The sequence below is a fragment of the Mytilus galloprovincialis genome, chromosome 4 (genome assembly GCF_965363235.1).
Source record: "Mytilus galloprovincialis chromosome 4, xbMytGall1.hap1.1, whole genome shotgun sequence".
In the NCBI taxonomy this organism is placed as follows: domain Eukaryota; kingdom Metazoa; phylum Mollusca; class Bivalvia; order Mytilida; family Mytilidae; genus Mytilus; species Mytilus galloprovincialis.
In genome coordinates this window covers 75,125,709-75,153,525 of record NC_134841.1, presented here as the reverse complement: position 1 = coordinate 75,153,525, position 27,817 = coordinate 75,125,709, and the positions used below count along the sequence as shown (strand labels likewise).

The following is a 27,817-nucleotide window of genomic DNA, read 5'->3' as shown; positions in this document are numbered from 1 at the left end:
GATATCAAACGGGAGCAATAATCGACAATGTGTGAACCCCGCAATAAATCCCATTGAACAATCAATCTGACAACTTGCCTTAATTATGAAAAGGGTTAAAATCCCACTGAATAAAGGTATACCAACTCGCCCCTCTTATGTAAATATCTTGCTTCCTTTAAATATGTTAAATTTCTGAGAGTTAGTATCCAGTCGTCCTGGTGTAGGGGTATGTGTCGTGGGTTGATATGCTAAAGGTCTTGAGTTCGAATCTCAGCATAGACAATTGATTTTTTCTACATGAATTTTGAAAGTGTGTCTTTACTCAATAAATATTTCTAAGTTTTATTGTGGATTAGGCATTCCCACCAAAATGTTTCTAAACAAAGGAAAGCATGAAAACAAAGAAACTCTAGCTGGGGTGATCTGGTAGGGATGATTCGGCTCAGATCACCCCTGGAAGAACAAAGGAGCTGGGATGTAAATCAAAGATTCATTCGAAAAGAGTATCTACGTGTTCTTTTTTGCAGTTAGCATATTGTCGGACTCAATCCATCGGTATTTTCAAGTTGCGTTTCTAACTGTTGTTGTCGTTTGTTGATATGGTTCATAAACGTTTTTACAAATTGTGACTTGGATGAACACTTGTCTCATTGGCACTCATACCCCATCTTCCAATATCTATATAATCTATATTTATATATATAGAGAATAATACATGGCAAAATCCGTATCATATGTTGTATCATCCATCAGCCCGAGGGATGATATTGGTCGAGGGTGATACGGCATGTGATACGGATTTTGCCATGTTTTATACGCTTTATCATATATTTCAACAGAAGAGTATTATATTATATGAACTGTTTTCTGATCCATAGCACTGGGTTACCTTCAGTTCTACTTTTTTCTTGTTTCAAAGAACTGCTCAATTACTTATCCGAAGCACCTGGGTTACCTTACCTTACCTGCGTGCTGTTGTTTTAAAAATATTTTGTTTGTTATTGTATTTTTTTGTGTGTTTTGTATTTTTTGTAGTTGCATTAATTGTGCAAAAAAATATGAAAACTTGACGTTCGTGACGTCACATACCAAACAATGACGTCATTCCAAAATTGACCTATTTTAAGGAAAAAATTTCATGTTTCTAAAGCAAAAAAAAACAAAAAAACTAACTGTGATAAAGGGTAGGGGTGTGATAAGGGTATGCGATAAAGGGTAAGGGTGTGATAAAGGGTGCGCATCAAAGTTGCGCGATATGAATGAAACAGCAGGCTATTTATCAAATATGCAAAACTACTGTATTTACTACTAAACATATGATAAATATACATAACACTTCGAAGTTTCATGTGACTTGTTAAGACAAATGTATATCTAAGTCAAACACTTAAATACAATACAAAATGTACATATTGCTATGAGGGGCTGCTATAGTAATTAATCATACTTACTGTTTTTAACCCAGTTCCATAATCCAGTCTCTGAAAAATATCCAATAAAGTACCCATATCATTTAATAATTACATTTCATACATATAAATAAAGAAGATTAAATATATTCATTATAACTGACATGGGAACTACATAAAACCTTATATTTTCAGTAGATGATTTTTTTCTTTATTATAATATGTTTAAATTTGTAGACTGTTGTTTGTCGTTTTTGGCCGTGGCTTTTTCAGTTGGTTATCGACTTATAAGTTTGAATATCCCATTAGTATCTTTTGTATCTCTGTTAATTTGTTTTATCCTGTTTTGGTATAAGTGATTTGTCCAAAAAATGAAAGACTATGAAATTTTCAGTAATCTGTTATAGTGGATTGAAAACTACGTGCTAAATAACAGAAGTCAAAGAGCATTGATATTTTTTGTTTTAATTTTGTATTTACGCCAAACGCGCGTTTCGTCTACAAAAGATTCAGCAGTGAAGCTCGAATCCAAAAAAGTTACAAAGGCCTGCTAAAGTTTTCTATTCATATTCTTAAAGTAAAAGAACCCCTAAGGATTTAAAAATAATCAGAACAAAACGAAAAGGTCTTTCCACGGAAATCATAGGATGTTCCAGTATACGGATACTCATAGTAAACTGTTAAAAATTTGCAAGCTTTAAGTCCCTATACTTTAAGACGGGATGTGAGCCTTTGTAATTACAGAGCCAAAGGAGAGACAACATCTCTTTTACAATATTTATAACCAAAATTGTCCAGATTATTTATTTGATTGTTTATCACATTTCCACAAAGGTCAACTCATAGTAAGAATCGACAACATGTTGCTAGATTACACATGTACTTAAACTAATTTTCTCCTATTAAATTGAATGCTGGAACAATTTAGACCCTGCTGTCCGCAGACTCCCCACTATTGATAGATAAAAAAACATAGACGTAATTTATATTGTCAACTCCCTATTATTCAGTTGGTTGGAGATATTACATATCAAGTGTTAAAAAGAGATAATTCAAGAAAACGAAAAAACTGTTTGATAATGTGACGTTTTTGACAGATAACAGTGCCTAAATTTTTATTGATATTGTCTACATAGTTTTGGCTATAGTTCTTCCAACCCTACTTTGTATTATTTTATTAAAGCAGTAAATGTGTGTATTTTATTTCATTATTACCTATATATAGTTTAATCGTTTTAAAATTGTATGTTCCAGAATGATAGAAAACGTGTGTTTTCTTACCGGCAGCTTTTGATTAATTGTACGTTACTTTCACTTTCGCTTTTACCGGAAGTAACGAGTATTATTATAAATATAGTGACCCTAGAAATCGTATAATTTGTAGACTGTCCTGAACATGTTGTAGTTATATTTTTGTATGTTTTTCAAAATAGGGATAAAGGTTAGAGTTTTTATGTAAAGTTTAGGTCGAAGGAAGTTTAATTAAGATTGTAGTAATAGCTTCTTATGAACTATTTAAGCACCGACGTTACGAAAATTGTGACTTATTTATTTGTGTAGTATTTTTAATGTATTTATATGGAGAGTTGCTGATAGAATCTGTGTTTCTTGAATGTTGATTTTTGGTGTAGCTGTTTTAGAGTATTATTATCTGTTCGTCTAATCTATACGGAATATTGTTATTTGTTGATTGTTGTTTTAAGAGATTTATTTCTGTTAATCCGTGTTCAAGTTGTTTTTAATATTATGTCTGGTGAATAAAAGTTATTATACACTTGAAAAGATTTTGTGTTTGCATTCAGATCATCAACGTAAAGGCGGATCTGATACATTATTACATTACATATAAAATACAACCCGTCTCACACACACACACATAAAAAAGAGACTGAGCTGACCTAGAAACTATATTTGTGTGATATGCAGTATGCAGTAGCAATATTAGTAATTATTTCATGTATTCTGAGCCTTCATATTTCCCGTAAATTCTTTTGGTTCGTTGTTGGTGTCTGTCTGGTCTAATGGTTGGTTTATTTGGCTAGAAAGGTGCTCACCGGTTTGCGAACACGTTACAATATCATATCGAAATGTGGCGTAAAAAGCCACATTTCAATAAACAAAATGTGCGAGAGAAAAAACTAGAGGCTCTCAATAATCTGTGCCGTTCACCTGATTCTACTTGTGTTGGAAATCATGTCAAAATATATGAGATCATAACATATACCCTAGTGATGATTGAGGCTAATTTGGTTAAATATTGGCCCCGTTATTTAATCAAACACAGAAGATTATTGTAAAGTTTTCAGAAATTAGCAATAAATTCACTGAAAATGTCGAAAATTACATAAGAAGGACAATAACTCTAACAAAATCTCAATTGACAATTTCGCTCATGTTGACTTATTTTCTAATTTCTTATTTTGCAGTTTATAGTACATCTCAATCAATAAATATGTATACATGTATTAAGGTCTTAATCAGCACATCATAAGGAAAATGTATGCCATGTTTGGTTTCATTCCATTCAGTCCTCCTCTTACAGAAGCATATAAATGTATTTTCCTAAGGGTCTTATCTTAAACTAAGTCCCCTGCTGGCGGCCATCTTGAATGATGGTTCGGCTACAAAGTAACAAGACTTGGTCAGCATCTCATTAGGAACATTTATGACATGTTTGGATTCACTCCATTCAGTGGTTCTCTAGATGAAAACATTTGTATGTATTTAACATAAGGTTAAATTTACTCGCCCTGAAGGCATCAATCTTGAAAGACAAATCAGCTACAAAGTAACAACAATTCGTCAGCACCTCAAAAGAAACATTCATACCATGTTTAATTTCAATCCATTAAGCGGTGTTTTAAAAGAAGGCATTTTTTTTTTATATTTCCCATTAGACTCCCATTGGCAGCCATCTTGGTTGATGGATTTGAAACAAAGTAACAACACATCGTCAGCACCTCATAAGGAATATTCATGCCATGTTTGGTTACATTTCATTCAGTGGTTCTTCAAAATAAGACTTTTGTATGTATTTCACATAGGATCCTTTGTTAAAATAAGATCCACGCTGGCAACCATCTTGAAAAATTGATTGGCTTCATAGTAACAACACTAATTGGCCTTCACCTCATTTTAAACATTCATGCCACGTTTCATTTCATTCAATGGTTCTCTAGAAGAAAACGCTTTTCCCATAGGGTCCTTTGTTAAACTAACTCCTCGCTGACGTATAACAGTACCAGAGATTATACAGGTTTTTGGGCACAAACATAATCCGTAAAGAAATGTTACGACTAACCGGAATAGCTTATGACTTAATAATATTTTAACCGGGTTTTCCAAAGGAGTAATTTACCTTATTTTAAAATTGGACAAAATGGAGGTTAACTTCAAATTGATGCTTTTCACTTTTACCATTCATGAGTTAAAGTTCTCGATGAAAGTGAAAATAGGCAAATAATGTGGCGGGATAAAAAATCTAAAATTGCCTTTCAAAATACAAAACCGGGTTTGCTGACAATTTGACAGTTCATTCCTTGTTGAGAGTTAACTAACCAAAGGTATTGAAATTTACTAAATCATTTACAAGGAGGTTTTCAAGTTAAAAGTTATATAACCCATAAAAATTTATCAATAAACATATATTAATAAACTCCCATATAAATAATAACAATACTTACTTTGACGTGCTTGTGTTTTGAAAATATCTTCATCTAAAATATCAAATTGTATATCACAGTTTCATCATAACAGTGGTCAGAGATGTTTATCTCTTCGACAACGTTGCCCTTATTTTATGCAAAAACACTTGGTTTGGCAAGAATTTTACTGAAAATATTTCCTGTCTGAATTTAGGAAAATTGTTTTCATTAAATATACAAATGTCTGCAGTTTCTCGCAATGATGCTAAAATAATAAATAATCCAGTGAAATGTTAACTTGAGGATTGAGAAGCATCGCTAGTTACTAGTTTGTCACATCATCGATCGGTCAGATTTACATACCTGATTACTATACCATTAACTATTACAACAGTATCTGGGACAAGTTTGCTGAGTGCAAAAGTCGACACCTTCGTTTTTGGAGTTAAATCAAAATGAAGTTGATATCTTGGTTGGTATTGGTTCCTTGATATTTGTCCTTAAAATTTTTGGCTCTAGCACCACGGTTGAAAAAAGTTATGCCCCTTTTTTCAACAATTTCCTCAGAGGAAAAAAAGTTTTCCTCAAGGGAAATTGTTTCTTCCCAAAGGGAAAAAGATTTCCCTTAGGGAATGAAAAAGAATTTTCTTAAGAAATTTTGCTGCATAAATATTTCCTTTGAGGTCGCAAATCCCATTTCTTTTTTTTCAGTTGTTCCTCTGACCCGAGCCAAATGATTAAATGTTGAATATGTTATCATCGTGAATGTGGCTGACATATTTGAACAGGTAGATAAACACATCTGCATGATTTATTTAGCAGTCATCAGGTCTTGGGGTTATCCGAGATAACAAACAGTAAGTCATAAAAACTCTATGATAGTACAGTACAAATCGAAGCTTTAAAATTTTGGAGACGGTACAGTTTGAGTGTATTTTGCACTAATAGCACAAACAAACTGTGTACATTATTAAGTCAATTTCAGTTCAACATTTAAGTAAAACGTTTTTCAAATTGTATAAAATATGACCAAGGTATTGAATTCCAAGGTAAATTTGTGACCTATTTTCGTATGCAACCGGATGTGACGAACCATGATTTGGTAGTATCACACCTAAAGGAGGCTCGATGGTTCAAAAATTTCAGCAAAAATTTAAACATTTTTTTGTTTCATTACAAATTTATTTATTACAAAAATCAACCAGACAAATCGATTCGTTTTGGCCTCAGATGACTTTTTAAATGTTTGTATGATTGAAAAAGCTCAAAATTATCTTCTTGCGATGCAAAAATGTCTTTTGTTTTTGGCATTAACATTGAAATACCTTTTTTAGCTCATTGTTGACCTATATTTTTTTATATTTTTTTCAAATAAGGTGTACTTAAGCTAAACAATTGTAAAATTTAAGCGATTTCTGTAATTTAGTTCTTTTTTATTTCGATATTACCGCTATTTCTCCAATTAGTTCAACAGAAAAAAAGTTCCTTTAATAACAACAATACATGCTTCTTTCGAAGACAGATTGTGAGCTTAAACGAACGGTGACCGCATTTTTTATTTTTTTTTTCTATTAAGTATATGATTTAGTTCAGTTATAGAAAAAAATAGCGAAATCCTATATTCAAAATAAAATGGATTCATACCCTCGAGCCCTCTTAAGTTTATCAAATCGCTTCGGACTAAATGCACCATTTGTTCGTCTCTACCAATTTTAACATCAATTATTAAGGTCTTTCCTTTTTCTATAAGGAAAGACCTTACTGTATTTCTTCTGATTATTATTCTTCTTGTTCCGCCAAACTTTGACAAAATAAACCTCCGTAACCGTAAACCATGTAGCTTTCATGTTCACACTTTGTATCAGTGTCCTGAATATCTATCCGGAACTCACCCTGTGAGTCGAAATATTTTGTCGGTTCGGAGTAATCCCTCCGAAACCCAAAAACCTTGTTATCGTTCCAACACCGTAACCGTAATAGGTAGAAAAAAACCGAAGGGTGAAATTTGTTCAGGACCAGACCCCGGTTCTTTGTTACATTTGAATCGAAAAGATTCAACGACTCATTGGTAGGGTTATGCCCCTATGAAAATTAACCGGTGTCGGTTGGCCACCAAAACTCAGAAACCGTAAGTCGTAGACACCTAGGATCTTCACCAATCATCATCAATTCATGTATCTTTGAAAAATACCTCAAGGTCAAATTTGTATGTTGACCTTGACCTTTGAACTAACACCTTGTTATGGGATAATCTCAGAAACCATTATACTTACAGAAGTTTTGAATAGTGGAAAATGTTTGGGTCATTAATGCGCAACTTTGTTACATTTTGACCAAAGAGATTTGACCTTTCTGTAAGGGGCATAACCCCTGATTTAGGTTTCTGAAAAGACAAAATCAGCTTTTACTACATAACCAAAGGTCCTAGACCCATGGGGTCTTCAGCAATGACATTGGGGACTAATGACCTTGACAAAGGTCACAAGGTCAAAGGTCAAGGTCATGTCCCAGATAGCGAATTATGTGTTTTTGGCCTTATTTTGATGATTTTTAGTGTGTTTTAAATGTTTTTAAGGTTGACCTTGACCTTTGACCTTTCAACTTGTTAGTCGATATCTCAAAAACGGTTAATCTTACAGAAATAGTAAACAGTGAAAAATGTTTAGGTGACTGAGGCACAACTTTTTTACATTTTGACCAAAAGGATTTGACATATTCTTAAGGGGCATAACCCCCGTTAACGGTTTCTGAAAAGGTAAAATTAGCTTTAACCCTTGAACGAAAAGTCCTAGACCCATGGGGTCTTTTACAATGACATTGTGGACCAATGACCTTCACAAAGGTTACAAGGTCAAAAGTCAAGGTCATGTGCAAATTAGCGAATTTGTTGTTTTTGTCATTTTTTAACGGTTTTGTGTGTGTTTGAGAGCTTTTCAATGCATTCTACGCCTATTGGAACATGTACTTTACATTTCGAAAAGGAAAGACCTCTCAATTGTTCAAGAACAATTGACATTTTAATTCTATATGTATTTTTTATAGTATTAAATGAGATGCACACAAAAGCAAAGGGCAGTATTAAGAAAATGACCTTGACCTTTTACCTTGACACAATTTTCTCAAATCAAAATACCTTAGGATATCTTGGTTACATTTCTATATGACTGATGTCAAATACAAAAGCTACAATTTTGGTGTAAATAAAATATCTTAATCTATGCTGATTCTTTATCTACTCTTGTAAAAAAGGAAGATAAGAAGGTACTTCTAGTTAACAAAAAGCTACATCTGGTTACATTTTAAACTTACTTCACAATGATTCCAAAACAGTTCTAGTAAATTTCACATAAAAATAATTTAACAATTGCTACATCCGGTCGACAAAAGGTCACTTCCGGTTAACATTCGTTAAGGTTATAATTCAGTAACCAAATTTAAAATTGCCTGTGACTTTTTCTTGAACTAATATGAAGTAAGAGAAAAGTTCAAAATCTATAACGTCAAATTATATTTCGACCTTGATCCACATTTCAAGGTCATTAAACAAGGACCTAAATCAAAAGACCCTAGGTCTGCACTATGCATGGTTAATAAGTTAGACCACCATATGGCTATTTTGAAATATAGGAAATGTAATGTCTATATAACCTTTCAACGAAAATCTATGTGTAACGATATGTCTCAGTTAACAATTCTATAAAAATATTTTGTCAATATCTTGAATAATTTCTGAAAAAAAAGTGATAATAAGCCATTTTTTGTTTATTTTTAACATGGCTTTGTCCGTTGATATTGGCCTTATTATCTTTTTATGGACAAAGGACCTCAAATCAAAACAATATATTTTGATATGAAAAGTATTAAAATTCGATTTGAATTATCATTTTCAGTGCTTAATAATAGCTTATTGTATGCTGATTAAAAAATGATTTCTATACACTTTTGTGTAAAATAAGGGAGATAATTTGTTCCTTCCGGTTTGAAAAATGTCACTTTCGATATTATTTGATGGTTTACTTGACACTGATTTCCAAAACATATAGTAAGGGATGTTCGTTACTCTGTTTCAAAATTACAAGCTTTTAGAAAACTAATAAATTGCTAGTATATAAATAAAAGAACTAAACAAGCAAAAAAAAGGAAGGGTCAAAGTACTTTTTTTTAGATACAAGCCATTTGACATTTGGCGGGAAATATATGTCTATAGACTTTTCATAAATCGGCAACATTTTTTCTTATGATAAAGTTACAAGGACTTTACAGGATTTTCAAATATGGCTTTTTAAACTGTAAGTAATACAATTATTAAAAAGAATTGAATTACAATTATCCTTAAATAAGTACAACAAATGTGCCTGTATCATGTCTTCATGGGAATACACATGACCTTATTTCAGGTTTTTCATGTTGAGATTGGGCTTTCATTTTTTTCATTTTCTCTGGATAAAATTATTTTATTATGTTAAAACTACACCTATTTTAATTTCATTATACACTAGATAAAATTCTGATTCCAGTGATATTTAGTTTTATACAATATCTTTATGAAAGATACCACAAATACGGGTCACTTATGCATGGTCCCTAAAAATATAATGTCATAGAAAAAATAAATGCTGATTGCACACTAAAGCGACAATATGAGATAGTACGGTTCTTTCATACAATTTATTAGTGTATTGAGTAAAACTATTAAACAAAAAATTGTATTGCATGTATACGTTTATTTCATAGCATCAGTTTGTTATACTAAGTGCAAATATTACAAATTTGTAGAAAGAAACCAGATATAAGAAGACCAGTTTTATCCAAATTTAGAAGTATTTTCATCTTTGAGCGACGTCATGATGATTCTATTAATTCTCTCATCTATTTAGAACCAAATGTTGCACATAAGAAATGTAGCTTTTTTCTACTTTGGCCTACTGATCAGTGTAACATACAGTTGTATTTATTAATTTATATATTGATAATTTTTATAGTCAAAAAGCTACACGTGCAATCCTAAGAAATACATTATTTCAATATTTTTCGCAACTCAGTAACAATTTAGTTCATATAATACTAGGGACAAAATATTTTTAAAGTAACTTCATGTGTGCCTATTTCAAAGTTTTTTTTTTATTCATTATAAAAAAAACAATTTTATGATTTTTTTTCTTAGAAAAGTTGATGAAAATGTGATAAAGGAAATGTTAATAATATGATAGTTTAACTATTTGCCACTGGCCAATATGACAATACTATGGGACATATACGGAAAGCTGTAGTTTCACTATTTATGGTCCAAATCCTTAACGTGATACATCATTCTATTCGGTTTATTCTTCAGATTCAGAAAAGCTGAGAATCATTTACATATTGCATACAAGGTTTTGCGTATAGGTGCTATAAACAGTTTCGTATAAAAGGGGTTGTTCCCAGAATAAAAATAGAAATGGAGGGAAATCCTTTTTTATTTACATAACTTGTGAAAATGTTACGGTTTTTGAAAGATAAAAATAAGCCAAAATCGAAATTTTGAGTATGACCTTTACCTTTGACCTTGACTTATTTTTGTTTAGACTAATGACCTCAAATCAACAGACATTAGGTCTCTATCACTTATGGTTTATTAGTTACAAATCAATATCACTTATATCAAAAGCATAATGGAAAATAACTCTCATATAGAATCTCTGTACCTCTTCGGTCAAATTTATTCAAAACACCCCGAGGGTGTTATGCAATTTGGAAAAATGAATTTGTCGGTTTTTAAACGATTGCGGAGTATTAGAAATAACCAGAAAAACAGTTTCCGAAGATAACTTTTACAAAGAAAAGTATACGGTTAAACAGGGTCAGTTTCAAAAGCACATAGACTGTATAAAAAATATCAAAAATCTAAGCGACATCATTTGAAACATTAATACAGAGTAAAAAAAATCAAAACAAAACCAATAGGTCTTTCCACGAAAAAAGTGGAAAGACCTTATTATCAGAACAAATGCAATAGGTCTTTCCACAGAAAAGTGGAAAGACCTAATAACTATCAGAACAAATGCAATAGGTCTCTCCACAAAAAAGTGGAAAAACCTTATAATAATCAGAACATATACAATAGGTATGTCTGCTAATTAAAAATCAATTGTGCAGAGAACAATTAAATGTCTTTCAATCTCAATTACTATACTGTTAACTTACTTATTTTCGCGACTTTCGCGAGTAGAGAAATAACGCGAATATAAATCGTCGCGAATATACAAAACTTGGATCTTTCTTGATTAAAATACATCAAGTCAATTTGAAAATCGCGAAATGAAATCGCCAAAAAGTAGTTTAGAAAGGGACAAACGCGAAATAAAGTATACGCGAAAATTAGTTAGTTTACAGTATACGGTAATTGAGAATGAAGTTTTAAAAACTTTGTTAGAAGATCACTTAATTTAATTTGTTACTCCAAACTGATTAAACAAAAAATTAGTATTTCTAGGTATGTTTTTTTTTTAAATTAGAATGTACTCCTGGTCCGAGACCACAATTATTTCGTAGTGCATTTCTTTTAGAACATAAATGAAAATTAAAAAAAAAAAAACCACCGGCGCTTTCTCAATGAAATTTTTACAGTGTGTTGTACTACTTTTGGGACAAAATATATAAAAATTATAGAAAACTTCATCGGCTCTAACTCAAAATATGGACAATTTTATGTTTGTTTAGGGCGTCTTGAAATCTTTTGACAGCTTCCGAAGTGCTAATTGTTAACCTTTTTCAGCTGGACCAAATCACTACTTTCCTTTAAAATTCTGAACCCAAATTTTTCTACAGTGTAATTTCGACCAGCCGCCCCCCCCCCCCCCCCCCTACTTGCAATTTGAGTTATTAAACATGGAGAAATAAATTTGGAAGGGGTATAAATATTAATTGCAAGTAACCCACTGTCAACACTAGGGACAATTGTGGTCTCGGAAAACTCCTAGTTGAAATAAAGTCACTCCCGGTTAAGATCGAAGGTCAAAATCTAGAACTTCATATAAAGTAACATTTCGACTAAATGCGTTGGAGTTGCGCTTTACCGTTTCTTTGGAATCGCCGAAAAATGGTTAATAGCCTGTGTCGCTCACCTTGGTCTATGTGCATATTAAACAAAGGACACAAATGGATTCATGACAAAATTGTATTTTGGTGATGGTGATGTGTTTGAAGTTCTTACTTTACTGAACGTTCTTGCTTCTTACAATTATATCTATAATGAACTTTGCCCATTAGTAACAGAGAAAAATATTTGTTAAAAATTTACATAAATTTACCAAATTAATGAAAATTGTTAAAAATTGACTATAAAGGGCAATAACTCCTTAACGGGTCAATTGACCATTTAGGTCATGTTGACTTATTTGTAGATCTTACTTTGATGAACATTATCGCTGTTTACAGTTTATCGCTATCTATAATAGTATTCAAGATAATAACCAAAAACAGCAAAATTTCTTTAAAAATTACCAATTGTAGGGCAGCAACCCAACAACCGGTTGTCCAATTTATTCGAACATTTCAGGGCAGATATATATTGACTTGATTAACAATTTAACTCCTTTGTCAGATTTCCTCTAAATGATTTGGTTTCAGAGTTATACGCAAAAAACTACATTTTACCCCTGTTCTATTTTTAGCTGTGGTGGCCATCTTGGTTGGATGGCCAGGTCATCGGACACATTTTTCAAACAAGGTACCTCAAAGATGATTGTGGCAAAGTTTGAATTAATTTGGCCCAGTAGTTTCAGAGGAGAAGATTTTTGTAAAAGATAACTAAGATTTACGAAAAATGGTTAAAAATTGACTATAAAGGGCAATAACTCCTAAAGGGATAAACTGACCATTTCGGTCATTTTGACTTATTTGTAAATCTTACTTTGATGAACATTATTGCTGTTTACAGTTTATCTCTATCTATAATAATATTCAAGATAATAACCAAAAACAGCAAAATTTCCTCAAAATTACCAATTCAGGGGCAGCAACCCAACAACGGGTTGACCGATTCATCTGAAAATTTCAGGGCAGATAGATCTTGACCTGATAAACATTTTTACCCCCATGTCAGATTTCCTCTAAATGCTTTGGTTTTTGAGTTATAAGCCAAAAACTGCATTTTACCCCTATGTTCTATTTTTAGCCGTGGCGGCCATCGTGGTTGGTTGACCGGGTCACGCCACACATTTATTAAACTAGATACCCCAAAGATGATTGTGGCCAAGTTTGGATTAATTTGGCCCAGTAGTTTCAGAGGAGAAGATTTTTGTAAAAGATTACTTAGATTTATGAGAAATGGTTAAAAATTGACTATGAAGGGCAATAACTCCTAAAGGGGTCAACTGACCATTTCGGTCATGTTGACTTATTTGTAATTCTAACTTTGCCGAACATTATTGCTGTTTACAGTTTATCTCTATCTATAATAATATTCAAGATAATAACCAAAAACAGCAAAATTTCCTCAAAATTACCAATTCAGGGGCAGCAACCCAACAACGGGTTGACCGATTCATCTGAAAATTTCAGGGCAGATGGGTCAATATGCGCATTAGATTCTCCATAGGCCATAATGTTAACGTTTTCTTCTGTTGCTCAGGCCATATCGTAAACTTGGATATGTATGATAGCTCGTTTTGAAGCTGAGACACTTGGACACATGTGGTGCGATTTTCGGGGTGGCAAGTGTGATTCGTTTTCCCGTCAAGTGCCCAACCCCGAAAGATAGTGAAAAATGTCACTCTCCACAGGAAATAATCCCAAAATTCTGACCATAAAAATCATTAAAAAATATGTCCTTTGTAATTTCTTGATCAGGTTTATTTTTGTATACTTTTTTTCACATCACATCAGCTCTATAAAACACCAGTCCTAGTTCATTTATGTCAATTTTTAAAATCACAGCTCCCACATATGCATGGCGGACTAATTTTTTAATGAGAGTCAAAAATCTGTGTTCCTCATCTCAAGGTCCTTTAGGGGTCTTGTCCCATATTAGATCAGCTAATGTCAGATTCCACTTATTTTGCAGTTTGTATCCCTTCAGTACACATTTCTGAACAATTCTGTGAAGTTTTAGCCATATCTGAAATAAAATAAGGTCATTTTAATACTTTTAGGTAGCAATGTTTATAACTGTTTAATATGATTTTTAAGAAAGAAAAAAACACAATAAGCATATGCTATAAATTTTCATTTTAAACATTTGTTTTAACTTTTTTTGGTATAACTGCAATTCATAAGCCTCTTTTACCTTACAGACTTTCTACAAATCATCTTTTTTGTTGATAAATCATGAAAATATAGTGTTTTTCACTTAAAAACTATCAGATTTAAGAAATTTTTCCACCCTGAGAGTCTTGTTTTCTATTATATTTTTTTTTATTGAATAAAAAGCTCTTATATATTTGCATTACTGTAAAGATTAGTCATAGACCTTTCCAAAACTAGTCTTGTTTTTAAAATCCATCAAGTAATAAGAATTTTAGAGGTTTTCTTTGTATGTGTCATGAAAGTGGGAAAAATGGGTTATTTTTTTGGTGAAGAGTACATTGTGACGTCATGGTTTTTGTGACGTCATTGCATTATGACATCATAATTTAGAGTTGTACACAACTTACAGAGTGTAGTAATTTTGAAAAATGAAAGGCAAAAAGAAACGAAACAAATTTAAGGTTGGTAACCAAGCATTTTTATCACGTTATGATTCCCTAGCAACAAATCAAGATTGCAATGGTGTTGCTCCATCTACAGCTCCATCTACACAGGTTTTAAAAAATTCATCTATGCAAGTATCATCTGCATCATCTAAAAGTGAATTTACTAATTCAACTACAAATGTATTGCCAAAAAAACCCACTGAATCCCTCTGGTTACCCCGCCTTACTGAAAAGGATTTTAAATTGTATTCTAAAGAAAGTTATGATAAGAAGTCATATGTAGCACCTCAGACTGAAAAGTGTGCTACTACCGTGAAACTCCTTCGTCCACATAAAGTGTCTGATGACTATTTGGATGAATATTTAGGGGATACAAATACAGAAAATAGAACAGTGGATAGAGATTTAAATATTTTAATGATGAATAATCTAATAATTTGTCATATAAATGAAAGTCCACATTGTAATGTTCCACATTTTGAACTTGTGCAAGAGACTCAGTGGGGTCTCGGTTGGATTTGGGAATTAAAATGTACAAAGTGTAAGTTTATATCAGAAAAATATAAACTGTTTAGAGAAATTGAGACTGGGCGTCCTGGCCGCAAGAGTGCCAGCATAAACTATGGGTTTCAAACTGGTGTAATAAACTCTAACATAGGTAATGATAGCGCGCGAGTACTTTTGACCAGTTCGTGTATTCCTCCTATGGCAAGAACAACAATGCAAAGAATAACCAATAATGTATGTGACAAGGTTGTTAAACTTGCTAATGAGGAAACTAAAAAGGTGGTTGAGAATTTTAAAAGGAGAAATGAAACCTTAGGGTTAAATAAAAATAGTCCAATAAAATTACAAATGGATGGTACTTACCAGAGTGTTTATATTAAAAGTAGACATAAAATGGGTCAAAATGCCTCACAAGCAATTGGCATTGCCTGTGAGAATGAAACTGACAGTCATGATGTTATAGGACTTCACTTAATAAACAAACTATGCTGGGTCGGTGCATGGTTACGGGGTAAAGGTTATGATGTTGAATGTCCTAACCATGAGCATTGTACAGCAAATACCAATAGGTATGATCCTTTGAGTGAAAAGGATCTAGGGTATGAAATAGGTAAAAAAATTGCCACAAATGAGTTACTTGTAGATTATTGCACTACTGATGGTGATGCAAAAAGTGTAAAAGGTTTACAAGAGGCCATGCAAGAGGTATTTGGTTCCTTATGGTCGGTTAACAGACTTGCCGATACAATTCATAGGGGTCAAAGTCAGTTCCGTGAAGGAATTCGAGCAAATTTTAGTGTTGGTATGTTCCCTGGTGTAACAAAAGCTCAGAAAAATGATATAAAAACAGCTTTTGCAAATGATATAAAACTAAGGTCGCATGGTATAATGAAATCATTATTTATGAAGTACAATGGTGACCGACAACAAATTTCAAAATGCTTGCCTGGTATTGTTCGGTCTGTGGTAAATTGCTACAGTGGTAATTGCGGTGATACGTGTAGATGGAGCATAACACTTTGTAATGGTGGTAAAAAAACAAGCTGGTGGTATAAATCAATAAACCTAAATAGCCATGGCTTACAAAATGGGTCTCTGATACCAACTGACAGAGACAAATTATTAATAGAATCATTGCTAGAGATGAAACTCTCGCAGAGTGCGTTAGATCAAATGAAATTTTTCAGTAACACTAACAAGTGTGAGTCTGTAAATAGGACTATTTCCACATACCTACCAAAAAATAAGAATTTCTCCCGCAATGCCAAAGGTCGTGCTTCTGCAGCAGTCTTGAAAGTAAATAATAATAGAGATGTTGCCTTGGTTAAAACTCTAAAAGCTGTTTGCAGCACAATGGGTAAAAAGTCTCGTGCTGCAGTAGCTCTGAAAAAAATACGTAAACTTGAAATGTATGATTGTGCATATCAAAAAAGTTCAAAAGTAAAATATCGAAGGTTACAGGCTCGTAAAAGGCAGGCGATTAATTTTCTGCTTCACAAAAGTTACCGAAATGACGGGTACAAAAAACATCAGTTGGAACCAAAGCTTAGTCAGTTAACTAACTGCAATGAGTTTGTTCCGCAGCCTGGTTGCAGTTTTTGGCCAGATTAACAAGGTCACAATTCCCATTTCTCTTTCAGCTATTTCAGGAAATAGTACATGTACAAATGTATTAATTTATTTAGCTATTTATTTATTTTTTATGATTACAGGGACTAATAAATGTTATATAAATTATTGTGATGATAAATCAAAATCTTTTTCAGTAATATGCATGTGCATGTTGTTTTGTTTTGAGTTATTTCTATTTCTATAATAAAGAGTTTGTTTCATTTTAACTGTTTTGAAAATGGGATAAAGGTCCAAGACATTGAAACATACCACACACAGCATCATACATGCAAATTTAGACACATGTATATATTGCATAAAAATTTGTGTTTCCTATACTGCACACATTAGTTGAAACTGAACATACAAGGAAATAAAATAAAATAAAATAAAATAAAATCATGTCCATATTTACTTCCATTCTGTTTTGCAACTATTTTAGTTCTGTAGGCTTTTTCTTTTACTTTTTGATATCCTAATTTTATAATTTTGTAGTTTTTGTTTGATTTGTTTGGTTTTTATATTGAGGATTTCTTTTCACTCGTGCTTACTTCAGTTGGTTCATGTGGTTTGATTGTCCCAATTTCCTGACACAGGTAAAAATACATTTGTAAACAACAAGAGTTACTCCCCCTTCTATGTAAAGTAAAATGTAAACACTCGTGAAACCAGCCGTAAATGTTTTACCTCAGGTTAATAAACATGCATGTTTGTTTCAGTGTCTTGGAGGGTAAGAGGGAGGGCTTTTATCCCATTTTCATTTTTTTGAGCAGTGTAAGAAACTTGTATTTGAGTAAATGATTCGTGCATAATGAAATGTGCAGTTGTCACCTCGGGGAGAATTAAATTTTAGAAATAAAAATATAACAAACCACAGTTTAAGATGCAGCATGCAGTTAGGATATGTTGTGCCATGCAGTTCATGAGTGGTGCATTTTTGTGAAGCTACACAGACCTTACGGTGGTTATTTAAATCATGGGGCTCAAAAATTATATGGTCAGCATTAACACACAAGGCATTATGACAGAGATGGGAGGCATCTAAATTTCTATCAATATCAATTGTTTTTAGCTGCAACATTTTTGACAAGCGTGCAACATTCATTTTTGTCCTTTTTCCATTTGGATAAGCCACATTTAGCATCCCTAACATATAATTTCTTTTCCTCTGAATGGCCCCTGTCCAGATTTTACACGACCCATTTTCTGCATCAATGCAATTTAACAACAGAATATTGGTATATTTTTGATAAAAATCAAAAGTTTGAGAAGCCATTTTGTATTGTTTTGATTAATTAGCACTAAAAGAGTGTAACTGACCTTGATTTCAGCAGCTTTCATCCTAATATTGTAGTCACTGAGCCATGAAACACTCCATCACCTTTGAAATTAAAGGTCACAAGATGGGTCAATATGCGCATTAGATTCTCCATAGGCCATAATGTTAACGTTTCTTCTGTTGCTCAGGCCATATCGTAAACTTGGATATGTATGATAGCTCGTTTTGAAGCTGAGACACTTGGACACATGTGGTGCGATTTTCGGGGTGGCAAGTGTGCTTCGTTTTCCAGTCAAGTGCCCAACCCCGAAAGATAGTGAAAAATGTCACTCTCCACAGGAAATAATCCCAAAATTCTGACCATAAAAATCATTAAAAAATATGTCCTTTGTAATTTTTTGATCAGGTTTATTTTTGTATACTTTTTTTCACATCACATCAGCTCTATAAAACACCAGTCCTAGTTCATTTATGTCAATTTTTAAAATCACAGCTCCCACATATGCATGGCGGACTAATTTTTTAATGAGAGTCAAAAATCTGTGTTCCTCATCTCAAGGTCCTTTAGGGGTCTTGTCCCAGATTGATCTTGACCTGATAAACATCTTTACCCCCATGTCAGATTTCCTCTAAATGCTTTGGTTTTTGAGTTATAAGGTTAAAACTGCATTTTACCCCTATGTTCTATTTTTAGCCGTGGCGGCCATCTTGGTTAGTTGACCGGATCACGCCACACATTTATTAAACTAGATACCCCAATGATGATTGTGGCCAAGTTTGGTTCAATTTGGCCTAGTAGTTTCAGAGGAGAAGATTTTTGTAAAAGTTAACGACGACGGACGACGACGACGACGACGGACGACGGAAGACGACGGACGCCGGACGCCAAGTGATGTGAAAAGCTCACTTGGTCCTTTGGGCCAGGTGAGCTAAAAACGCGAAAGAAAGTGTACGCGAAAATAAGTTGGTTTACAGTATGCGGTAATTGAGAATGAAGTTTTAAAAACTTTGTTAGAAGATGTCACTTCATTTAATTTGTTACTTCAAACTGATTAAAAAAATAGTATTTCTAGGTTCAAATGACCTTTGACCTTGATCTAAATTTCAATGTCATAGGTAAATGATCTCAAATCGAAAGATCCCAGGTCATGCACTTGTATAATTATATGAGGAGTTCATCTTATTTCAAATACATAAGGGGAGAAACTCCTATAAAGGGTTCATTAAAAGTAACATTTCGACTAAATGCGTTGGAGTTGCGCTTTACCGTCAACAATTATTTTGCAAACGCATCGTATGATTTATTGTTTTGGTTTCTTTGGAATAAAGATAACAAGCAAAGTTAAAAAATTTGAAACATGACCTCAATTTCCTCCAAATGGACCACGGACTTCATATCAAAAAGACTTTAGGCCTCTCTGACTTATGGTGTTTGAATTTTTTCAACACTTCACCTATGTTTAATTTTCAAAGGGATACTTCACCGATAAGATGTACTTGAATAACTTCGGTTAAACTGAACTAAAAAGTCCTAAAGAGTAGACAATTTGCAGAAAAAACGTGTACTGATATTTTTAAATATTTCACAGAAATAAATATAGATAACTACTATAAGAATAAGTGTTCAGTTACACAGGGTAAATGGGAAAATCCCCATCACTGTACGACTTAATTGACAAACAATCTTTTCAATATGTAGGAAAAACAAGACAAAAATAATCAGAAAAAAAACAATAGGTCTTTTCACGGAAAAGTCAAAGACATAGTTATAAACATTGCACGGTCATTGAAACGAATTTTGAATACAACCAACTAAGAGAGCATTTGTGTCTTAAGCATTTTACGTTATCTTTCCTCCTAAACATTTCTAGGAATATGTATGGTTAAAAGCAACCGCGTGATGACCGTGTAAATTCCAATTAAGTTAGTAGGCGGGCCTTATTCAATGCAAGGTTAATAGTGGTGTTATGTCCCTTCATAAAAACAACACATCAAGAAATTGATGATTAACGATTGAAAGAAATTCATTAAACACATTTACAGCTGACAAATGGTTATTGTTAGCATTCTTTTTGGTACAATACTAACGGTACTGAAGGCTTGATCATGTTGATAGGCCCTTAGTCTAAAGACAACATGTTAAGATAGTCGGTAAGATAAATACTTTACAAAGTGTGCTAGTGACCTAATACGATATATTTATGGCGTCAGAAAAATCAATATGTGGATTCGAGCTACACTCTCACCCAATATGGAATTTACTGACCCTATATATAACGTATTAGGTCACTAGCACACAATGTAGCTAACATTATGTAGCGGATGGTTTTAAATGTTTATAAAAAATATCCAAATATTGTCAGGCCACCTTCGAGTGACATTCCTAAGAAATAAGCCTTTCCCATTATAATAATTAAACCTCAAGATTATCTCAATCAGGCACAGTCATGTACGACATTATAGTTTATATATGGTATGCTTTATCATATTATTATTTTACACTATGCATGCATTATATATATTATAAAAAGCAGCTCTACTTACATTTCAATTGGCATTTTCTAGTCCTCCAAGAAACATCCTCTGTTGTAAATTTTACAGGAAGCTTGTATCGAGAAGGTGGACCGTCTGATATCAAGGTGTCTACATCTTGTCGGAGGCACGTTGCCAAAGATAATTTTGTATTTAACTTAGTAGAAATATCTCCAAATTGTGTAGCTTCTCCATCAACAACAGCAGCAACTTTGAATTCGTAATCAGTTCCACTTTTCAAATCTGGAACTTTGAATGAGTGTCGCTTTACTTCTGTGACAACTGCAGTCCATTTTGTAGATTTTGAAACACCACACTCCCTATACCTTATTTCGTAACAGTCGAAATTTTCTAATTCACAGGGACTCCAGTCAAGTGTAATGGTTCTTGAAGTGCATTCTATCATTTTCGGTTGACCGGGGATTCTAGTTGGAGGCCGTCTTTGTGTTCGAAAATCTGAAAATGTTTCACTAAAGGGTCCATCATTAGTCGAAAAAATACTCTGAATTCGTATCTCATATTCTCCAGAATCTTTCAATCCATAAAGCATAACTCGATTCTCCTTTCCTGTTGTTTCTATATATTCCCAGTCAGAATTACGTTCTTTGTACGCAACTTTATAGCCCTGAATTTCGCTATCACATTCTGGAAGTTCCCAGCTTATACCCATACTATCATGAGTAACGCTTGTTTGCCTGACTTGGGCAGCAGTACACGATTTAGTTTTAACTTTTTCGGTTTCACTAAAAGAACTTTCGCAGCTATTGAATATCGCACGGACCTTGAATTCGTAAAGCGTTGAAGCCTTTAACTTATACACTGTTTCATTAGTCCTGTTACTTTTCATAATTTTCCATTCTTGGGAGTCACCATTACATTCTCGATAGTTTAATTCATAATGGTTCACCAATGATGTATCTATGTTCTCCACAATCCACTCAACACATATATTGGATGACGTTTTCTGTACAGCTTTCGGTTTACCGGGTTGCATTTGACGAAATCGATCTTTGTCTTTTGTTTTGATAACAATCACTTCACTGAAAGGCCCCTGTCCGTCCTCAAATACCGCTCGAACTTTAAACTCATATTTTACGGACGACCTGAGTTTGACAAAAGAAATTTCTGTCTTGTCGGTAACTGGACTTATGAACCATTTTTCTGCGGCAGCTTCTTTATGGCAAACATCATAATAGTTTAAGTCAGTAATGTCCGATGGTGGTTGCCATTTGATTGTTATGAAATCAAATGAAACAAATTTGATCTCTGGCTTCCTTGTTTGATATTTTGGCCTGTCACGCTTTCCTCGTTGACGCTGTAAAGTTGACAGGATACTAGTATCACTATAAGGTCCCTCTTCATTTTTGTATACTGCTTTCACTTTGAACTCATACTTTGTACATTCTTTCAAATTCGTTAATGTTATTTCATTACGATCTGCATTTTCTAAACTCCATTTCTTTGTGTGGTTTTCTCTATATCTAAGTTCAAACTCATCTAAGTCTTTCGTTTTTTTTGGTGGCGACCAAGTTATAACCAAACTGTTCTCAGTTACACTTTTTGATTCTGCCATTCCAGGTTTTAATTCTGATTCTTTACAGATGTCAAGTCTGGTTGTTGAAAATGTTACTGTTTTGCTGAATTGACCTTCATGTTCGTCAAATACAGCTCTCACTTTGAATTCGTACAATCTGTCAGGGATTAGATCTTCAATAGTTTTCTCTGTATTACTGACCTGAACAGATAACCATTTCTTTGCATTAGGCTCACGGTACCGTAAATCATAATGAATTAAGTCTGTTGTATCCTTGGGTGGATTCCATTGCACTGTTAACTGATTGTTTCTAGATTCCTTTAATTTTGGTAATCCTGGATCATTTGATACAGGTTGCGTCCTAATAGTTATTGCTTCTGCACTGAATTTGCCAACCGTATCATCAAATACCGGTCGTATTTTAAATTCGTAATTTGTGGATGGTTTCAATTCAGAAATAGTTATAATGGTTTCATTTGTCTTAGTATGCATTCTTTCCCATTTCACACGAGCTGCATTCTCTCTTTTTTCTCGGTAAAGAATTTCATAGTAATTAATAAGATCTTTCGATTTGATTGGTGCTTCCCATTTCAAAGACACACTTTCTGCCGTAGCTCCACATTCATACGGGGGACTTGAAAGACACATTGCTGAGCGATCTTCTTCGAGTGTTTGAAAAATTACTGGTGTGGTAAAACTAGATGGCTTGCTGTTGATAATTGTACGAATTTTGAACTCGTATTTGGTGTTGCAATTGAGATTTTTAATTGTTATGTAGTTTTCTTTGCCAACAGTTCTTACGGAAAAATATTGGTTTTGATCTAATTGTTTGTACTGTATTTCATAACAATCTATCTGAAAAGTTGAATCACAAAATGGATCCCATCTTAAGGAAATGGTGTTAGTGGTTATTGATGTAGGAATTGGGGTTGAACAGTCAACTGATTTGTCGGGACACGGTTTAGTTGATACATTTGTTGTCGTATCACTAAAAGGCCCGTCGTTATCGCCATATACTGCACGTACTTTGCATTCAAAAACTGAATTTGGATGGAGATTGTGAATTGCAATATTGTTTTCTGGACCTTCTGTCAATGAAGACTTCCATTGTTGAGTAGTTCCAGTTTCCCTATACCTTACCTCATAATGGCTTATATCTTGCCGACTACTCTTTGGTTTAGTCCAATGTAGCATGATCATGCAATCAGTTGATTCTTTTATCGCCGGTTGACTTGGTTTGCCAAGGATAACTTTGTCTGTAAGTACTTCAATAGTTTCACTAAAAGGACCATCTTGATCGTTACAAATTGCTCGAACCTTGCAATCATAGCTTTTATTTTCTTTTAACTCAGTGATTGTTAGTATAGTTTCATCATTATCGGTCCATTTTGAGTTCCATCTCTTAATGGATGGATCACTGTCCTTATATCTTAGTTCATAACGGTCTACACTACCAGCAGTTTGTTCTGGAGATGTCCACTGAACACATATAGAGTTTTCTGTTGATTTAAGTTTGATAAGTTTCGTAGGTGCGCTTGCCTTGTCCGACACAGAAAAGCCTTGACCTTTACTTTCGGTTAGTTTGGACCGAGTGAATATTGTAACTGGCGGATGACTAAAGGGTCCATCGTCGTTTTCAAAGATGGCTCGAACTTTAAAATCATATTTAGTATTTTCTTCGAGATCAAGTATTTTGATATTGTTCTCAGTCCCTTCTGTTGACACAGAACCCCATTTTTTATCCTTATCACTTTTTTTGTATCTTACCTCATAATTAACGAGATCATCAATATCGTGCATTTGCTTTTCCCATTGTATATAAACTGATGAATGGTTTGCTGCAATTTCATGAATATTTAGTCCAATAGTTTGTAATTCGGGGTCTTTTTCCGTTTGTTGTACACTTTCTGTTTTCCCAAAAGCTATTTCCATTGTGGAAATTTTACTCACTTCACTAAAAGGGCCGTATTCTCTGTTTACAATTGCCCGAACTTTCAACTCATAGCTTGTATTTGGTGCTAGTTCTTCTATGGTATAAATGGTATCACTTTGATAAACATTTATTTCATTCCATGCTGTAAAAGAATTATTGCCATCTTTATATTGTATCTCGTAATAGTCAACATCTATGTCAAGCATTGAAGGTATTTCCCATTTGAGTTCGATTGAATTTTGGGTTACACTTAGCTCTGAGGGTTTCCCTGGTTGAAAAATGATCACTGTTTTATTTGATAGTCCAAGTGTGGAAATATGATCACTCATATCTCCAAACGGACTTTCCTGAGTGTCACATACTGCACGGACTTTACATTGATATACCGTGTCGGATTGTAAGTTGTTTAATGTAACTTGACAACTAGTTTTATCAGAAAACACTGACTCCCATTTTCCCTTAATTTTCTTATACTTCACTTCATAGCTTTGCAAACCATTTGGCTTAGATATAGGGGGCTGCCATAAAATTATCATAGAGTTGGACGAAATATTTATAGGAGACGGTTTTCCGGGCGAATATGACGTTGTGTCCGCATTTTCTTTTAATTCAACAGAGTCATGTTTATGGTACATATCTACATAACAAAAAAAGATATAAATGTAAGTGTCGCATCATTATTTATATTCTTTACATTAGCATATTCTGATACTGTGCAAATGTAGATGGGTCGGGATCCCTAATAGACCTTGAGATGAGGAACTCAGATGACGTAATTAAAAAAATATTAGTCCGCCATACAATTGTGGATGCTGTGATTTTAAAAATGGACATAAATGAACAATAACAACTGTTTTATAGAGCTGGTGTGATGAGAAAAGAAAGATGTAGATTTGACCTGAAATAAATTATTAGAAAGGACAATTTTTTTATTGAATTTTATGATCAGATTTTTGGGATTATTTCATGAGGAGAGTGACATTTTTCACCATCTTCCGGGGTCCATCAATTTGCGAAAAAAGTAATCTCACTTGCCACCCCGAAAATTTAACCAGACATGTATAAATGTATCAGCTTCGATATGAGCCATCATACATGTTCAAGTAAACGATATGGACTGAGCAACGGAGGAAAACGTTACCATTACCGCCTATGGAGAATTAATTGTAAATGTATACCCAATTTAGAAGCTTAATTCCAGAAGTTTTCAGGCTGATTTATGGATGATTTCACCTTGTACACCACCGAAAATGATGGTTAGTAGTTTTTTTATTTATACCTAGTTATCATAAATGGTTTAAGATAAATATTATTGATAAAGATCAGCAAAAACTCAATGAAACTTTGCTTTTAAAATGCATTACTGGCACGGGGCTGAACACTTTTTTTAGGCACAATCTTAACTTTGTTTACTTCCGAGAGATCCGAAAGGAATTTGTTTCTATATTGAAAAAGGCAAGAAACAACTTTTAAATATTATTAAATTGTAAGAAAAACATGACACAATATAGTCTTTGTTATGTAATTATCACTTCGGTCTACAGGAATACCTGATAATCAAGGGAGATAACACACTTCATACGAGTAAAGTGAGATACATCATCGCATGTGCTTTTATCCAATGATTTGACCCCTGGTCAGTAGATATCATGCAAAAAGACAGAAAAAACATGTAGATGTTTTAAGAAAATCATGAACTAATATTTTTAATGCACTTGAGCAAAACAATAGATATTGTCATTTCTCAGTGAAAAGGGGGGAGGGTCAAACCTTTTTGAAAACAATATTGCTGCACCTATTCAACTATTAAGCTAGTTAGCTACTACCCATTGCTTCTAAAATAAAAGGTTTAAATGAAGGTGACTAAGCCACAAGGGAGAAGCATTTGTCTTTCTTTGTAATTAAACTTTCAAGAATTAGATTTTTCTCTCTCAATAGTACTTATGTATTTAAATCAAATGATAACACAGCCTGAGTAATTTTTTTGTCTTATTTCAGTTCCAGACATATCATTACTTTTTAACCTGAGATGGCAAACTAGAGGTTTTAAAAAGTCCTGAATAACTGGTAAGCATTTTGCTTTATTAGGCAAGCTCTAAATTGTTTATTTATGGTATTTATGCAATTGAAATTACAGTCGGTATGTTAAAAATATGCAAATATGAAAACTGTTGCTATGGTCTTGGTATTAAATGAAAAGGCTTAGTTACAGATCGTTTCGACTCAATATTTCGAGTTAAATCTTGCGGCAACTGTTTCTCACGTAACACTGCAAACTATATTTAGCTCTATTTTGATCTGTCGTTATTTAATGACGCCATAATACATGTGATTTCACAATGTTTCCTTTAAAACCTCATGTGGATTTCTCACTAATAAAAGGTTTTCACTGAAATACATGTTAAAAACATTTTTTCTCAAATAGAATTATGTGAAAGGACGAGTTTTGAAAATTTGCACTATATTGCACTCTAATTATATGATAAGGATGACTTTCCCAGTAGTTAAGAGTGCTTTCCACAGTTTTAAATACCAGATTTCCACTAGTAAGAATAATTATTTTGGTGTTGGTTTTTTTATAAAATCTTCATTTTTGCATAATTTCTCTGTCAAAATGCACTTTAAGGCACAAGAAAATTTTATAGAATGCTTTAACAGGGTCTGTGTATTGTAATTAAAGGTTATAATCAGAAGTTTTGTCCTTGTTTTGACTAGTGAAGGTATTCTGGAAGAAAATAATTATACAAACACATTGTATTCAAAATAAATGAATATAGCGACGAAACTGTCATTGCCTTATAGTGCTAAAACAACTTTATTTTTTTTCAGAAATGGACAAAAATACACAGATTTATTCAGAATGTTATACCGATGAAGATCACATAAAAATATTTGGAAAAATCAGAAGTATGAATTTCAATATGGGTCAGGATCCCTAATAGACCTTGAGATGACGTAATTAAAAATAATATTAGTCCGCCATACAATTGTGGATGCTGTGATTTTAAAAATGGACATAAATGAACAATAACAACTGTTTTATAGAGCTGGTGTGATGAGAAAAGAAAGATGTAGATTTGACCTGAAATAAATTATTAGAAAGGACAATTTTTTTATTGAATTTTATGATCAGAATTTTGGGATTATTTCATGAGGAGAGTGACATTTTTCACCATCTTCCGGGGTCCATCAATTTGCGAAAAAAGTAATCTCACTTGCCACCCCGAAAATTTAACCAGACATGTATAAATGTATCAGCTTCGATATGAGCCATCATACATGTTCAAGTAAACGATATGGACTGAGCAACGGAGGAAAACGTTACCATTACCGCCTATGGAGAATTAATTGTAAATGTATACCCAGATAAAACAAACAAGTTTAACTAGTTTGTCTAACGTACATGTACTTCCGAATCAAACCTATTATCGTACACAACCGAGGGTGTCGGGATTGATAAAATAAAAGACCGGCCGTAGGGAGGTCTTTCTTTGGGCAATCCTGACACTCCGAGGTGTTTTAGAAAAATGCAAGACACTTTGTAAGTAATTTATTGTACCAACTGAGAAAGAGAGAGTTGTACTTGACTGACAAAAATAGTGATCAACCTTACACTAATAGTAGACGAAGGATGTGTTTAACCAATTAACCAATCATACTTATTCCCGCTGCTAAACCACATTGTCCTGGAAACTTGTTCTTTTTTTAAGATTAT

General features: G+C 33.3%; 1 protein-coding gene and 1 long non-coding RNA gene across 6 annotated transcripts in view; one reads left to right on the top strand and one right to left on the bottom strand.

Moving 5' to 3' along the window:
• Window positions 1–27,817, bottom strand: part of LOC143072958 (fibronectin type III domain-containing protein 3B-like) — a 52,434-nt gene that overhangs the window by 19,516 nt on the left and 5,101 nt on the right. Inside the window, exons 2-4 of one of the 5 annotated variants that reach the window (XM_076248140.1) lie at window positions 20,648–24,244; window positions 5,075–5,107; window positions 1,434–1,463 (exon numbers count right to left, since the gene is read on the bottom strand). In XM_076248140.1, coding sequence (XP_076104255.1) covers window positions 1,434–1,463; window positions 5,075–5,107; window positions 20,648–24,101 — 3,517 coding nt within the window. In that variant the 5' untranslated portion in view covers window positions 24,102–24,244. Of the gene's footprint in view, window positions 1–1,433; window positions 1,464–5,074; window positions 5,108–11,925; window positions 14,133–16,446; window positions 16,597–18,144; window positions 18,682–20,647; window positions 24,740–27,817 lie in introns of those variants that run through there. The other 4 variants (XM_076248139.1, XR_012977359.1, XR_012977358.1 and 1 more) reach the window with 4 other exon arrangements.
• LOC143072960 (uncharacterized) lies at window positions 24,834–27,472 on the top strand. Its single transcript, XR_012977361.1, has 3 exons — window positions 24,834–25,358; window positions 26,101–26,169; window positions 26,932–27,472. It is a non-coding gene; the product is annotated as an uncharacterized LOC143072960 (long non-coding RNA).